The sequence below is a fragment of the Parambassis ranga genome, chromosome 7 (genome assembly GCF_900634625.1).
Source record: "Parambassis ranga chromosome 7, fParRan2.1, whole genome shotgun sequence".
NCBI classification, from domain to species: Eukaryota; Metazoa; Chordata; class Actinopteri; family Ambassidae; genus Parambassis; species Parambassis ranga.
In genome coordinates, this window is record NC_041028.1 from 2,023,206 (window position 1) to 2,038,431 (window position 15,226).

Here is a 15,226-nt window from a genome sequence, read left to right on the forward strand (position 1 = left end):
TAAATATGAATTATTCATAAAAACATTATACATGTATTTATAACATCTTTTATAATGTCATAACATTATTTATATATTTTTTTCTTTCTTATTTAGAACAAACATGCCGTTACGAATAACCGGAAGTCGTTGATGAATCACGTCATCAACGGGCGACAGGGAAAAGCGCTCTAGCGGGAGTTTGACGGTCTGTGTCCGTCCGAGCTGTCTGCATTCACAGAGTGAGTCATCGAACCGTTCGTTAAACTCTTCTCATCGTGTTTGTGCAGCGCGCTGATAAAGTTAAACTTCACGTTTCGTCACGGGTTCGTTTGCTAATGCTCTTGTCATCGCTAGCATGTCTTTGGATCGGTCACTTCCGCGTCCTCTGCTCATGTTGACTTTATGTTTTTGTTTGTTTTTAAAGCCACACGAAGCTCAGCTAGTGTTCCTGTGTTTATGTTTTATTGTCCTTCAGACAGTTTGTCACCATGACGCAGAGAAACAGGCTGTCCCACACACAGAGCGCCTCTCAGAGCAGAGTAAGTCCTCCTCCTCCTCCTCTTCCTCCTGTCCTATTTATGATAACAAATTCTCATATTGGACACGCTACATTAGCACGAGTGTGAACTATGGTCCAAACGTGTTTGAGTTTTAATCTGAAGTTATCAAGAAAATTTGGATCCGTTTTCATCAGTGCCCCCTCTGCTGTACTGTAATATTTTCAAACCAAGTACTTTCCTTTGAGAAAGGTTTCAGTCAAAGTTTCTTCATGCAGAGACAACCCAGCACCTCCGCGGCTCAGGAAGAGGACGACGACACCATCTTCACCCAGCCGTCATCGACCCAGGTCCAGAAAGGGCTGGAGAAGCTCACAGCTGCAGAGGTGGAACGCAAGGTGACAGACAAACACTCAGCAGTGTCATTCTGAAAGATTTGGAACGCATTTCAGAAACGGTTCTGATCACATACCTTCTCTGTCTGCAGGTTGCCGAGGTGGTGCAGTACTTCTTGGTGAAGGACCAGAAAAAGGTTCCTGTTCGCCGAGCCGGTAGGACTGCTCGACAGGTCCCTTAAATGACACAGTGAAGGATGCACAAACCTGCGATACTGTACAAAACACTGAAACACTGAAGTAAACACATGGAGGAAAGAGAACACCTGCTGGTCATATTAGACCGTGTCTCTGTGGACAGATGTTTGATCACTGTGGAGCTGCAAAATCAATAGTGTTATAATAAAGCATTTGTTTTTCCAGAGCTCGTGAAAAACGTGGTGAAAGAATACAGAAACGTCTACCCAGAGATCATCAAGAGGACAGCACGGACTCTGGATCAGGTCTGAACCTGCTGAGCTTCATGTTACATCCAATCATAGTGAACAGGTAAAGGGCTGTTACCATGCTGCTGTTTCCTCTCAACCAGGTGTTCGGCTTGAAACTGGTTGAAATTGACTCCAAAAACCACATGTACATACTCGTCAATAACTTGGAGCCAGCTGACGGAGCCTCTCCCATAAAGTAATGTAATGTTTGTCAGCATAATTAGCACCGTGTCTTTAATGGGCCTCAGTGTTCTGATGGGATGTTTGCTTCCTCTGGTGTGCAGCAGCCCCACCAGTCCGAAGATGGGTCTGCTCTTTGTCATCCTCAGTGTTGTTTTCATGAAAGGAGGCGTCGTCAGAGAAAGTGAGTGTCAGAGCCTGGACTGTCTGCTCGCACACAGACGTCGGTCTCAGTTTAATCAGGTGGTTTTTTTTTTTGGTTTTTTTTAGACCTCATCTGGAATACTCTGAAGAAACTCCGCGTTGACCCTGGGTAAGACACATAAACACACGCGTGCAGTTTGCCGACAGTTCTAAATACGTATGAACCTCTGCAGAGAGAAGCACGAGGAGTTTGGCGACGTGAAGCGACTGGTCACAGATGAATTTGTCAGACAAAGGTGAGAACTCACACTCTGCCGTTACCTACAACAAATGCTAACTGAGTGTTTTCCGAGCTGGGGGGGGTCTCTGAAGCTGGACGATAGCTCAGTCCTCTAATGTGGGGGTTGGGGGGTCTGGGGGTCACAGGTTCGAGCCTGCCTGGGATCGCTGTGTTACTGTGTACTGGTGTGTTCAGAGCCGGTGTCTGTCAGACCATAGACTCAGGTTTATACCACACCACAGAGCAGCAGGAGAGTGAATCTGGACCACTACAGCACAGAGTGGCTGGACCAGGACTCTCCAAACATGACCACATATTGTTGACTTTATGTTCAGCTGACTGACTGAGCTGGTCGTGTGCAGGTACCTGGAGTACGCACGAATCCCTCACACAGAGCCCATCGAGCACGAGTTTCGCTGGGGTCAACGCGCCGATGCGGAGGTGTCGAAAGCCAAAATCCTCGAGTTCCTGGGTCAAGTAAGTCCTGTTCAAGTGCACCTGAACATGCTCGGAGTGGGTCTCAGTGACTGACGGCGATTTGGTTTGATCCCAGCTGTTTGAACAGGAGCCTCAGAGCTGGTCCCAGCAGTACAAAGAAGCCCACAGCAGCCAGGCCAGCAGCAGCAGCCAGAGATGACGTCCATGCTCCTGATCAGTCCTTTTATTTTTTAGTTAAAATGTTTGAATTTTCAGTTTTTTAATTGTTTGAACAAAGGATTTCATGGTTCAACGTTTTATATTAAACAGCAAATCATTTTAATTTAAAGTTATCGGTTCAGTAATTGCATTGATCGACAGTCGTAACATTTCACTCAGTGCCGTCAGACACAAAGACACGTGACACATGACAAACTGGCACAATTGCACATTTAAGCTGGCCGCACACTGGAGGATTTTTATGCCCAATCTGGGGCCCAATGTGACCCCAACAGTCGGGACATGGATCAAGGCTCGGTACCTATTGTCCAAATCATCTTCATATGTGTGTCAGTATGATTATTTTCCTGTATCTGATCCAGTCAGAGCCTCCAACAGTCAGACCAGGAAGTGGAACCAGCACACACACACAGAGAAGAGCAGCGGACGGCATCAGCTGATGGTAAAACCTGTGATCACCTGAGTTCCTGTGCGGTGTGGAGCCATTACTGCAGACTGTGTGTTTTTGGAGGACTGGACCGAGTCCTTGGTCTTCGTGCTTTCAGGGAGGTGTTATGGTTTGATAATCCTCTGGTGTGCAGCAGCAGCCTCACAGACAGGAGCAGGACGGCGTCTGAACCCTGAACACAGCACGGGCGGTCTGTTTCTAACACTGGTCACATGGTGTGGATGGAAGGACGTGCACTCAGACACACACCGATGTGTGTCGGCATCCGTTCTGTTTTTAAATCACATTTTGATCCAACCTCCCTCAGGCGCCTCTGACCACACGACACACACCAGAGGCCTGCGGTGCAGAGCAGCAGCAGCAGCAGCAGCTGGTCGTCTGTAGGTTTCACTCAGGGGGGGTTCTGGCACCGGGAAGCTTCACAACAACAACAACAACAACAGATATACAAACATCGCACAGCCAGCCCCTCCCACCTACGCTCAATCCGATCACCGGGAAAACGGAATCCTCCTCCACCTCCTCCAGGATGTTCTACTAGGACTTTGTTTGGCCTTTCTGACCCACAATCCTCTGCACAGCTGTCCAGATGTCACATGACCGAGCTGTATCTAAGACGACAGCATGCAGCCTCAGTCTGCTCTGATTGGTCAGCTCTAAAGGCCTCGACAAGCTCCGCCCACCATCGTCAGCTCAGCTGGTCGATATTTCTCACAACAGGTTTGATCGTTTTCCTTAATTATTTCAGACAATTGAATAAATGTGTTTAAAATTAGACGTTACATTAATTGTTGGATATATTTCTGAGAGGCAGCAGAACCATGATACCAGTTCACCAGGACCCTGAACCTCACAGAGAAGCAGACTGAGAGGACGCTGACACTGAACACAGCACAGGTTTAAAAACAAGAAGAAAAAGAAATCACATGTATCAGTATTGCACCAGGTCCCTTCTTATTAAAATGACCCACTTCAGTTAAAACAGCACACACACACACGGCGAGGGGGTGTGTGTGTGTGTGTGCAGGGTGCATAGTGTTCAGAGTTTTATTACTATGAGGCACGTGGTTTTGTTGGCAGTCCAGGAGCCAGATGTTCCCTTGATACACACACCATGTGACCAGAAGTACATGGACACCCCGTCTGTAGCTGCAGATCTGCAGCTACAGTCAGTTCAAAGCTCCATCCACTGATCACCGCTGCAGCTTCGGAGCAGATCAGGAGGATCAGATGATAGCGTTTGTGTGTCTGTCTGCACGGACACAGCTCAAACAAATGATCGTCTGTCCTGACCTCTGACCTCACCTTCATCAGACTGTAAATGATTAATGGACTGGACAGAGACCAGCAGATAGTGTCTGGGTGTCCACATACTTTTGTCCACATGGTGTGGTGTATAATATGCAGCACCACGTTTGCTTCACATTTACAACAACTACCAGAAACCTACCACAAAAAACCTGAACCAAGGCGACTCAGACCTTCATGTGTGAGGAACAGCTCCTCTCTGACCGTGTCTCAGTCTGGGGGCGGCGTCCTTTGAAGGACGTGGTTAAATGAGGCACTCTGGCCACCTGCCGGCAAAAGAACCCAGCTGTCCGACCCTGGGAATCGTGGGATATGTTGGCTGATAAAGGACGCACTTCGATGGATGCAGCCCCCAGACTGAGACACGGCAGCTGTGTGTCCCCTATGAGTGCGGAGACGAGCTGCTGTTAGAAAACGGCTCTAATCTGAACAGCAGGACAGAATCATTGAAAACAGCAGCACGTTGTGTCCACAGTGAACCACTCCTCATGTCACAGGCGTGTGGCCTGGGCCCTGCTTCATAAAGTGCATTTACACCGGTGACAGGCCGCCGTCAGAGCAGCGCCTCATTCTTATTGCTCCACTGTAACAACCACCTCTGTGATCACTGTAACTTCAAAAAAAAAAATTAAACATAAAAGGCCACTTTCCACCATCATCCTGAGGAGGCGCTCCACGTCTAGATGTGGTCAGGAACCGTCTCCAAAGCCTCCGCCGGGTCTCTGTCCACGTCCACGTTCTGAAAGAAACACAAGCGCTCACTGTCCGTCTGACCGCAGGACATTTATCACATCACTGGAGGAGGAGAGAGACGCGGCAGCAGGCTGCATCACAGAGGTCACATCGTGTCTCCTCCTCCTCCTCCTCCTCCTCCTCTTGATGAAGACTTACAAAGAGACTCAGCACAGACAAATGGCTGCCTCAGTGTTAACCAGGCCACATCCTGTCTTCAGCGGCCCGGCAGACACTCTGTGATTTCCTACTAAGAACAGATTCATTTACCTCTGGACGTTCTCTGTGTGTGTTGACGGCTTCAATGTTGAGGAAGACGGATTCAACTTTACAGCCTGAGGGAAACAAGCAGCCACAGGTCAGAGTCTGCAGCCTGACGGAGGAGAAGCCGGCATGTGGTGAGAGGACGGAGGGAGGAAAACTGACCGTATGCGACCGGCGTGAGCTTCAGCACGGTGTGCAGAGGACACTTCAGGTAGGGCAGCTCGTCTGAGACACAGGGAGGAGGGGGACGTCACAACAGCTCAAATTAACCAGAGACGAACACACGGGGACATGGAGCAGGTTCAAATGTCCCACCCAGTCTTTACTCATCCATCCTAAATGTATGTTTTTGTCTAACAGTAATCTAATCTGCACTGTTTGTCCTGTAAGATTAAGACTAAGATTAACTTCATTAATCCCTGTAGGGAAATTAGATCATGTATATGTATGCAAGGTTTGATGCTTTTGTCCTCTGTCCCGTCTACTTCCTCTCCCCCTCCTCCACCCTGCAGTTTATGAAGGAATGGTGGTGGATGGTGTTTTTCTAGGGGGACTGTTTTCCCTGGCAGATGAACACACATCTAGTCAACTCTAGTTATTGTCTGGTACTTCGAACTGAAGCGTATCACTGGACTCACCAGCACTTTTGTCCAGGAAGTATGCCAGAAGACATCTCATGACAGCCTGGTGACAGATGACCAAAACGTTCTCCTGCCTCTCCAGCTCCATGATGACGGGCTCCAGACGCTGCACCAGGTCCTCATAGGACTAGTAGAGACAGACAGAGACAGACAGCAGAAACATCAGCTACACTGATGGGAGACACAGAAACTTCAATGCACAGTTTAATTAATGTAACAGACTCTAACCAGCAGTCGGACACTCACCTCTCCTTTCGGGTAGCGGTATCTGTACTTGTTCTGGTCCCTCAGAGCAAACTCCTCTGGGTGACTTTTCTGAATCTCCTCGTACGTCATCTCCTCACAAACACCCTGACAGGTCAAAAAGACGCACAGAGACGGAGTCAAAGACTTTTTTTCATGATACGGATGCGTCACTGAAACACTCACGGCGTCGATCTCGTTGAGGGCTTTCCACTGCTCGTACTGGACCCCCAGAGCCTCTGCGGTCTGGATGGTCCTCTTCATGTGACTCGTCCACACCTTCAAGTCACGGATACTCTGCTCACGCATGTAGGCACCCAGAGCACTGGCGAACTGACCCAAAACAAACAACGTCTTACAAAATGGACACAAAGGGACATAAACAACAAGGACAGACAAATAACAGGAGACTAAAATGGACAAAACTAACCACCAAACAGCCACAGAGAGACCACTAAACCGCTGCTGACCTGAGCGCCGCGGGCCGAGAGCCCGGAGTCTCCTCCGATGCGTCCCAGGAGGTTGAGTTCACTCTCTCCGTGTCGACACAGGTAGATGGATCTCGGGGTGACATGGATGTTCATGAGGTAGTAGACGATCCTGCTCTGGATGTGGTCCTGGACCCGGTTCACCAGGTACCTGCTGCCCACGTTGAAGATTTTGATGTAGGACAAGTTCCTGCACGAAGACCAGAGAAAGTTAAAGAGACGAGACGACGAGCAGCCCGCTAACACGCTAGCCTCTTTAGCTTTAGTGTCAGTCGGCTCAGATTTGAGCCCTGAAATGTTTACTGCACCAGACCTCCTAGTGGAGACAACATCTTTGTTACTATGACAACAACCACACAGGACACAACCTGCAGGCAGGGGTCAGTGTTTAGTGCGACCTCCATCTCTCTCTGACCCTTCTGTAAAGCAGCATCCTGATGAAGCTGCCGGATCCTCACTGGACTTTTTGTGGTTTCTCAAAGACAGAGACCTTTGAGAGCGACCTTGCTGATGCAGAATAATAAAACTTTATGCTGCATGCACATCTCCTGTATTCTAAAAAATGGTCACATGACTCGAACAGTGACTTGTTCAGCATCCCCAGATCTCATTCAGCCGCTTTAAAAACATACAGGGGGACTCGCCTGTCCTTGTTGTCATCCAGGGGGACGTAGGTCAGCTTGTAGCAGTCGATCCTCTTCAGGAAGTCGGCCACCGCCTCCTCTTTGTCACAGTTCATGTAATCTGGACTGCTCAGCTTCACTTGCTGAAAAGAAGGGTCGAGACACTTTTTACTGAGAGCACAGACACACACAGACACACACAGACACGTCAAAAAGGGGTAGATCACGTGTCAGATTGAAACCAGCAGGACAATTCTGCTGCATATGTGCACACAATGGGTCCAACGCACACACACGGACACACACTGAGTTTCAGTCTGCTCGCTCAGCTCTGTGGACTCACTTTAATATTCTCAGCGATGATCTCTGGATCGTCACATATCGACTCCACAAAGAAAACCTGAGCAGGAAGCAGGAGGACAGACTGTTGACGCCGTGGCATCATTTTCTGTTCGTGCGTTTCCATATTTGATAATAAACAAAAAACAAACCTTGTAACCGTTTTCTTTGGCGAAGTTGAGGATGACCTCTCTGCGCTCCGCTGTGGTGTTGGTGGCATCAAAAACCTTACAGAGACAGACAAAAACAGTCCAAACAGAAGATTACACAAGTAAACTGGGTGCAGTTCTCTTCACAGCCTCTAGGGGCTGTCTCCAAAAGTGAGTCTCTCCTCACAGACCAACAAAAACCAACCTGTTTAACCGGACTCTGCCTCATGGACTCAGACCAGAGGCCTCCCACAGAGACTCAACACAGCCCTTTATGAACCTACAGGTGACGTCACAGACAGTTCACTGAACGCTAACCCAGGCCAATCCCTGCTGCTTCACAGTAAACGTCTTCTACTGCTGTGATAAACTTTTAGTCTGGAGCAGATGTTTACATTTCATCAAGAATAAGTCAAGAGGAACCGGCCTGACGTCCTACCCAGAGGCTGTGAGCGTCTACTCGCTCAGCAGTTACAGAGCAACTTTAACGATTATGTGTGTATCACATTGTTTACATGATACATGATAAACAATAAAACTAACATTCAAGACACTTTAAAGGTAAACTCACCACCACCTGGCCCTCCTCTCGGGTGAAGTAGTCCCACACGTCTTTCAGGGCAGTGAGGGCACAGGCCCTGAACAGGAACACAGCAACCACACACTGATTACACCTACACACACAGACCGTCCCACACACACAGACCGTCCCACACACACAGACCGTCCCACACACACAGACCGTCCCACACACACAGACCGTCCCACACACACAGACCGTCCCACACACACAGACCGTCCCACACACACAGACCGTCCCACACACACAGACCCACACACACAGTCCCACACACAGCTTGCAGTGATGCGTACTTGCGTATCTTCATGGCCTCTGCATTGTCGGGTCTGAAGAACTCGAAGCTGTTGTAGGACCGCGTGGCGTCTCTCCTGTACTGCCCGACGTTAAACACTGATGGAGACAGAATGAAGCCGTTTTAAAGTGTGAGTCAGTGTGGTGATGACGGGTGTGCGTCAGTGAAGCCTGAGCGCGCTGTAACCCTGCACCGTCAGCCGATACCTTTGGTCGTAACGCCGATCCAGTTCAGGTATCTGGTGAGCTTCTTGGAGATGTAGGTCTTCCCCCGGGCCGGGAGTCCCACCATCACGATCATGGTGGGAGAGTTTGTGAACTGGGGCACCGAGGCTGAAACACACACACACACACACAGTGTTAAAACTCCTGCTGCATGAGCTCCCTCATGTTCATATGACAAATATGAAGCCGCAGCTACGTAGCTTAGCATAGCACAAAGACATGCATGTATTTCTATGTAAAACCAGCAACCAAACATAAAATACCATCAGTTCAACCTGCTTATCCTCACACAGCAGAGGCCTTAGGGCTGAGGCTGTGTCACAAACTGCAGTTCCCTCTGTGGCCTCTGGGGGCTCCAAAACTTTACAGCAGAAATAAACATGTGTACTAGCTGAACTGTTTCAGGCAGAGTTTTATTTGTTTCAATGATGTTGAAACTAAAAACCTCACATCACGTGGGGCAGGAGAGCTGTGATTGACAGGTGGGTGCTGTGTGACGGTGCTTCCTGGTTTTGACACAACAGGAGACGAAATGAGCCACACAGAGACAGGAGGAGGACACAAAGTGTCCTCACTGGGACATAATTATCCTGCAGGTCCATCACAGAGACACGTCTCACAAAGATTTCACTTGTGACCCTTCAGGGTTAAACTGCTGAACCCTGTGGGACGAGTGCTTTATGTAACCAGTGCAATTCAGTTTCATTTGTATGCCGTCTTTTACACATCACAGCTGTTTCTAGGTGCTGTACAGAGACCCAGAGCCTGACCCCGAGCAACCAGACAGGACAACACTGGCAGGACTAAAGTCCCCTTTAACAGGAGGACACCTGGACCCGGGCCGGACTCATGAAGGGAGACCCTACTGCGGGTGGTCAAACACTTAAAACTGGTAACCGCTAACTGAGAGAGGGCCATCCTGACCACACAGGGTTAACGACCTTCAGGACACACACACACACACACAGACACACACAGACACAGAGAGACACACACACAATCCAACAAGAAAAGCTGCTCTCAAACAATGTGTCACACCTGCTTTAACATACAAGCATCGACACGTCAAATTACAGCGAAGCAGCACAAAGCCAAACAATGCGGTATCCCGGCATGTGTGTGTGTGTGTCTGTGTCTGTGTGTGTGTGTGTGTGCACTCACAGCCTCGCCGTTGACTCAGCCTGCTTTTCATCCATGGAACCCAGGTCTTTTCCAGAGGATTTTGAGTGAGTGTTCTTTGTGTTTCTGACATGACATCAGCAGCCAGGTGTGTGTGTCTGTGTGTGTCTGTGTGTGTCTCTGTGTCTCTGTCTCTCTGTGTGTGTGTCTGTGTGTGTACAGCTCTGTACTGACTGTGAAGAGGAGCTCTTCAGGTGAGCACACAAGTTTTAAACTTTCTCACACCACCAGAGTGGGCGGAGTCAGCGTGGTGTGCCACTCAGCTCACCTGTGTGGTTTGCTGCAGAGCATGCGGCGTCTCTGATTGGCTCAGCTCACCTGTCAGTCATATGAGCTGCCCCAGTAAGAATGAACAGAATGAGGTCAACCACCAATTATCTTGTGCAACTCTAAACTTTGACCCAGCAAACAGGAAGTGTTGTGTGACAAAATGCTGCAGAGGCACCTAAACAAACGAAAAACACCAGGGCCACAGAGTGTGTGTGTGTGTGTGTGTGTGTGTGTGTGTGTGTGTGTGTGTGTGTGTGTGAGAGAGAGAGAGTCTGCATGCCATACATTGTTGCTTCTTGGTCTTTTTTTAGAAATGCTTTCTAGGAGCCTCTGCTGTGTGATTACTGAGCTAATGACTTCTAATTACTGATCTGCATCCTCCGAGGCCGAGAAATGAAGCCATGAACTGAGGGAACAGGAAGTGCTAACATGCTAACAATGCTAACAACAAATACTCTGAACCTTCTGGGAGGGGGGGGGGGGCATTCTTGATGTATGACTGTTGAAATAGTCAGACAACATCAGCCCTCTTAGACCCTGTTCAGATTTGTCACTAGTCAATCCGGTTTGATCCGGACCGAATCCAGTTCAATCCAGATTGAGTTTCCAGTCTGAACGGGCTCTTGGAACACCGGATGTTGTGAGTGTGTTGTTGTGTTGTGTTTGGCCTCTGAGGACGTTCAGTGAGACATGAGAGGACGAACATCTGCTCAGACCGTTACAGCGTCCCACAGAAAGCAGAGAGACACACGGAACTGTGACGTAGAGCGAGGTGCCACACAACAACACCCAGAGCACCCCGGGAGCTGGACCTGGACCCTTTACCCTGCCCCGGCCCCCTGGGAGCTGGACCCGGACCCTTTACCCTGCCCCGGCCCCCAGGGAGCTGGACCAGGCCCTACACCGGTCCGGCTGCTTGGGAGCTGGACCCGGGCCCTGCAGGGTCTGACACCTCACAGCATTATAAGAGCAGAGCTCACAGTTTGACAGCAGAAGTGTTTCAGCACCGAGTCACGTCATCATGCACAGTGTGTGTGTGTGTGTGTGTGTGTGAGAGAGAGAGAGAGAGAGAGAGAGAGCGCGGGTTCTAGGGTCAGACCTCACCTGTGCTCTCACACCGCAGGCGCCGCAGCCGCCGGACCGGACGCACGCTCTGCTGCTCGGACTCCATTTGTTTTTCTGCGCTCAGTCCTACAGGAGCCACGTGGGATGGTTCTTGACACTCGACTACCGCCTTACCCCCCCCCCTCCCCTCCCTCACCCCCCCCCCCCCCCCCCCTCTCTACGCCAAGCAGAAGCCACGAGTCCTGCAGCTGAGGGGGGACAGGCTGTTCCATACATTGAGCAGCTCCCAAAAAACTTACGTAACCGACGTAGGTGCTGATTGGCTTTAAGAGCCACGCGCTCTGCTCATTTATCAATGAACATGATCAACAGATGACGTCAGGATGTCGCGCACGCGTGCACATCTCTCTCTGACATAAACACACAGTGTTACACACATGAATGAAAACAGAAGGGGCGTCGTTGCATAAGTGTGTGTGTGTCTGTGTGTGTGTCTGTGTGTGTGTCTGTGTGTGTGTGTCGCTGTCACTCACAGTGTGGCCGCTGGAAGCGGAGCGTCCTTCCCGCTGCGCCCCCCGGAGCCTCCTCTACGTCTTGCGTAACCGCCGCTCTGTTCATCCTGCAGATCTATTTCTGGCTGACTGCTGAGTGTGTGTGTGTGTGTGTGTAGTGTTTGTTATGATTAGGTGTGTGTGTGTGTGTGTGTGTGTAGCATGTGCAGACCGTGTGTCCTTGCTCCGTTGCTGTAGAGGAAACAAGTTGGAGCCTACAAAGAGTCCTGAGCGTGCTGCCGCCTGCTGGCCACGACACAGACACACACTCACACTCACACACACACACACACACACACACACACTCTCTCTCTCTCTCTCTCTCTCTCTCTCTCTCTCTCTGCTCCTCCGGGTTTTTTTCACCTCGTCTTGTCTTGTGAGGAAAACGAGCTCGTGAGCAGATGAAAGGTTCCCGCCACGCCCCTTCCGTCCTCCCTGTGAGGATGCTGCTGCGCGCGCTCTCCTCAGCAGCGTTTGGATCATGAAGCAGGCAGAGCGGCTTAAAGGGACACACACACACACACACACACACACACACAGAGAGAGGCACACTCACGCAGCACACAGGGTGCAGTTCACATAGAGGACAGCAGAGGGGGTGTTCCACTCCATGTAGTTGGACATTTTATCATTGAGGTCCATGAGGACTGACCAAGCGGCAACCTTCGGGGCTCAGACTTGAAGCCCATGCGGAAGTGTCAAAACTTGTAATTCACGCTGCAACCACTGGGGGCTGGCTCCAGCAGCGAGTAATTTCCCATAGACTCCCATGTTAAAATGGCCGACTTCACAGCAGAAATTAACATGTTTACGGCCTGGTACAAAAAAACACTCTGGTCTCAGATGATAGGTTCTCTTCTAGTGTCAATTGTACGGGGATGAATTTTTTTACAACACACTCGTTTCAATTGTATTCGGACTTAAAATTACGCATAATTATGGGCGTTGCCGCTTGAGTGACAGACAGTTGACGTATCACAGCGTGAGTTTCCTGCTCCCACGATCGCCCGCCCCCCTAAACCCCGCTCGTGCTCCCCCTCTTTGTCCATATTTGAGAGTTTTGCCGGACGTGACGCTGCCAACATGGCGGCGGTCATCACGTCCCGGAACCTCCCACCGAGCCTCAAAACGGCTCTTCAGAAACAAACGGAACCGAAGCTCTGTCCATAGTTTTTACTGTCAATGGCACTGACTCACTTTCAGAGCTAGCCCCCCAGAGGCTGCAGAGGGAACTGTTTTAGCCTTATGTTGATGAAGATTCTTGGTGGGAAACATGGTTTATATGTGGTTGCAGACCTCAGTGGGTGGGTCTGGGTAAAACTTAAAACAATAGCACTAAATGTTTCCATAGTTACCTGTGATGGTCTGGCTGACTGGGCCAGGGCTGTTTTAGCCTTAGTTTTCATACCTGGCTGGTCTTTTGCGCCCCCTACAGCTTTGTGAAGGTACAACACGTCACAGGGGGCAGAGAAACAAACATGAAGTGAAGCAGACTGAGACCTCAAACCAGAATCCAAGAAAACAGATGAAAGATGGGGTGTGGCAGTAAGACCTCAACTCCCAGAATGCAGTGGGCTTGTTCCTGCAACAAACAGCCAATCAGAGCCTGTACAATGTGGTTAACCTTTGATAGCAGCGCTGGATAACAAACTGTGTGCTAACAGACAGACTCTGTGTCTGTGGCTCTCAGTCTGTGCCTCTGCCTCTTCCTGTTTCTGTCAGGGATCCTGAAGTCTGGATCCAGCTCTCCACTGTCCATGTGTGGACCGAAGCTAAAAGTCCTAAAAATGAGGTAACAAAGAAAAAAAAGAGGCAGGGGAGGAAGTGATAACAACACAATGGAGACACACAGGTGGAGCCAACGACAGGAAGTAGGTCCTCCAGTGGACACTGGGGGGACTGCAGATTTACACTGGCTTCATTCTTAGCATTATGGGGAACAGGTGGTCTTGTGCGCCCCCTACAGCTTTATAAACACACACAAAGGCTGCGTCTGTTTAGGATATCCATGTTTATTATTAGTCGACAGTCTGGAGTTAGTTGGTCAGATACAGAACAGCGCACAATGCAACAAGCAGGAACAACATCAGCACACTTCAGTATTGCATTATAATCCCCCCTCTGCACACACTCAGACCCGCCCTCTGTACACCCCTGCTGGATCCTGTGATTCACGTCATCGTGTTACTCACTGATCACATCGCGGTGACACTGATAATAGTGCTGTTGTTGTTGTTGTTAGCAGTATGGTTATTATTTTGGCTTTTATTTGTATTTTTTTGTAGTTTTTATCTTGTTTTTTCCCCCCCAATGTGTTCGCATGTATAAACGAGGTTGAGACAGACGAGGCTGAATCGCTCAGAGCAGACAGACGGACACGGAACAAGGCCACCAGATGGAAGAAAGAAGCCTGCCTGTGTTTTTTATTCATGATTTCCACACGAAACAGGCTCATAAGAACTGGAAAGCCACAACAGTACACGTGACCTGCCTCACAGCTGCTGCTATATCACACTCTGTGTCACAAAACACAACAAAAAGACCAAAAACACCCACAGCTTGATGACTGATTAGAACTAAACGTGGATTCATCCGCCACAGAAAATAGTCCCCAACTGACCTCTCATTTCTCTGAACTGATTCAAAGCCAGGATGCTGAGTTATTAAAAGCATGAGTGCTATTTTTGTTAGGTGTAATTTAATCGCTAATCAAATGTGGATTCATCCGCCACAAAAAATAGTCCCCTGCACACATGCAGCCTCGGTGGCTTCAGGAATGGTTGGTTTTGGTCTTTTCATTGGATTTAGGAGATCAGATCAACACGAGAGGCTCGGGCTCGTCTCCTGAAGGTCCTGCCGTCCTTCCTCACACCTCAGTGTCTGTCTCTGGAAGGCAACAAAAGAGCAATACGACTGACTTTTCCATCCAAGCTGCAGAGGACATCAACATCTCACCTGCGTCCATTACGAACAGCTCTGCCGTGGCCGTGTGTATAAATGTTAACATTTATGACAATAGCTTCTTAATAATCCGTATTATCTGCTGCATCTCTAAGCGCTATAAAGAAACGGGATGAAGGGAGGGGCGGCTGCTCTCGCTATGGTTCTAGTCTTCTCTAAACGGCTTCTAAGAGACACAAGAGGAAAACCTAAGGTGGTGGGTCGTATGATACAAATTCCACAGCGCAGGACGCTGCAGTACAAAATCAGGCAAAGGATAATAAAAAAAAATCATCTTATAAAAGAAGCAATGGAAATAAAAAAAAG

General features: G+C 49.3%; 2 protein-coding genes across 7 annotated transcripts; one reads left to right on the forward strand and one right to left on the reverse strand.

Annotated features, from left to right (window-relative positions):
* The first annotated feature begins 134 nt into the window (after nt 1–134).
* On the forward strand, nt 135–2,672 carry ndnl2 (necdin-like 2). 3 transcript variants are annotated; one of them, XM_028409204.1, is made up of 11 exons: nt 135–221; nt 458–521; nt 758–877; nt 967–1,030; nt 1,238–1,317; nt 1,404–1,498; nt 1,587–1,666; nt 1,753–1,795; nt 1,860–1,922; nt 2,269–2,383; nt 2,460–2,672. In XM_028409204.1, exons 2-11 carry the CDS (start codon nt 471–473, stop codon nt 2,541–2,543), a joined length of 795 nt encoding a protein of 264 aa, XP_028265005.1. In that variant the 5' UTR covers nt 135–221; nt 458–470; the 3' UTR covers nt 2,544–2,672. The 3 variants fall into 3 exon arrangements, with proteins under 3 accessions (XP_028265005.1, XP_028265006.1, XP_028265007.1); XM_028409205.1 differs by having other exon boundaries at nt 156–221; nt 462–521; XM_028409206.1 differs by lacking the exon at nt 135–221 and adding an exon at nt 254–305 and having other exon boundaries at nt 462–521.
* LOC114438092 (6-phosphofructo-2-kinase/fructose-2,6-bisphosphatase) lies at nt 2,639–12,294 on the reverse strand. 4 transcript variants are annotated; one of them, XM_028409195.1, is made up of 14 exons: nt 11,942–12,294; nt 8,877–9,002; nt 8,672–8,768; nt 8,370–8,436; nt 7,802–7,876; nt 7,654–7,710; nt 7,320–7,453; nt 6,670–6,877; nt 6,386–6,532; nt 6,203–6,307; nt 5,954–6,083; nt 5,478–5,540; nt 5,322–5,386; nt 2,639–5,058 (listed from the first exon to the last, which is right to left on the reverse strand). In XM_028409195.1, exons 1-14 carry the CDS (start codon nt 12,024–12,026, stop codon nt 4,999–5,001), a joined length of 1,419 nt encoding a protein of 472 aa, XP_028264996.1. In that variant the 5' UTR covers nt 12,027–12,294; the 3' UTR covers nt 2,639–4,998. The 4 variants fall into 4 exon arrangements, with proteins under 4 accessions (XP_028264996.1, XP_028264999.1, XP_028264995.1 ...); XM_028409198.1 differs by lacking the exon at nt 11,942–12,294 and adding an exon at nt 11,448–11,572; XM_028409194.1 differs by lacking the exon at nt 11,942–12,294 and adding an exon at nt 10,056–10,325.
* Between the last annotated feature and the right edge of the window lie 2,932 nt (nt 12,295–15,226).

Coding starts and splice junctions, on each gene's coding strand:
- LOC114438092 (XM_028409194.1), bottom strand. CDS start 10,146: ATGTCAGAAACACAAAGAACACTCACTCAAAATCCTCTGGAAAAGACC. Junction 6,308..6,385: donor CCCTCAACGAGATCGACGCC/GTGAGTGTTTCA, acceptor TTGACCTGTCAG/GGTGTTTGTGAGGAGATGAC. Junction 6,084..6,202: donor ACCGCTACCCGAAAGGAGAG/GTGAGTGTCCGA, acceptor TGTCTCTACTAG/TCCTATGAGGACCTGGTGCA.
- ndnl2 (XM_028409204.1), top strand. CDS start 471: ATGACGCAGAGAAACAGGCTGTCCCACACACAGAGCGCCTCTCAGAGC. Junction 1,318..1,403: donor CAGCACGGACTCTGGATCAG/GTCTGAACCTGC, acceptor CCTCTCAACCAG/GTGTTCGGCTTGAAACTGGT. Junction 1,499..1,586: donor GACGGAGCCTCTCCCATAAA/GTAATGTAATGT, acceptor TCTGGTGTGCAG/CAGCCCCACCAGTCCGAAGA.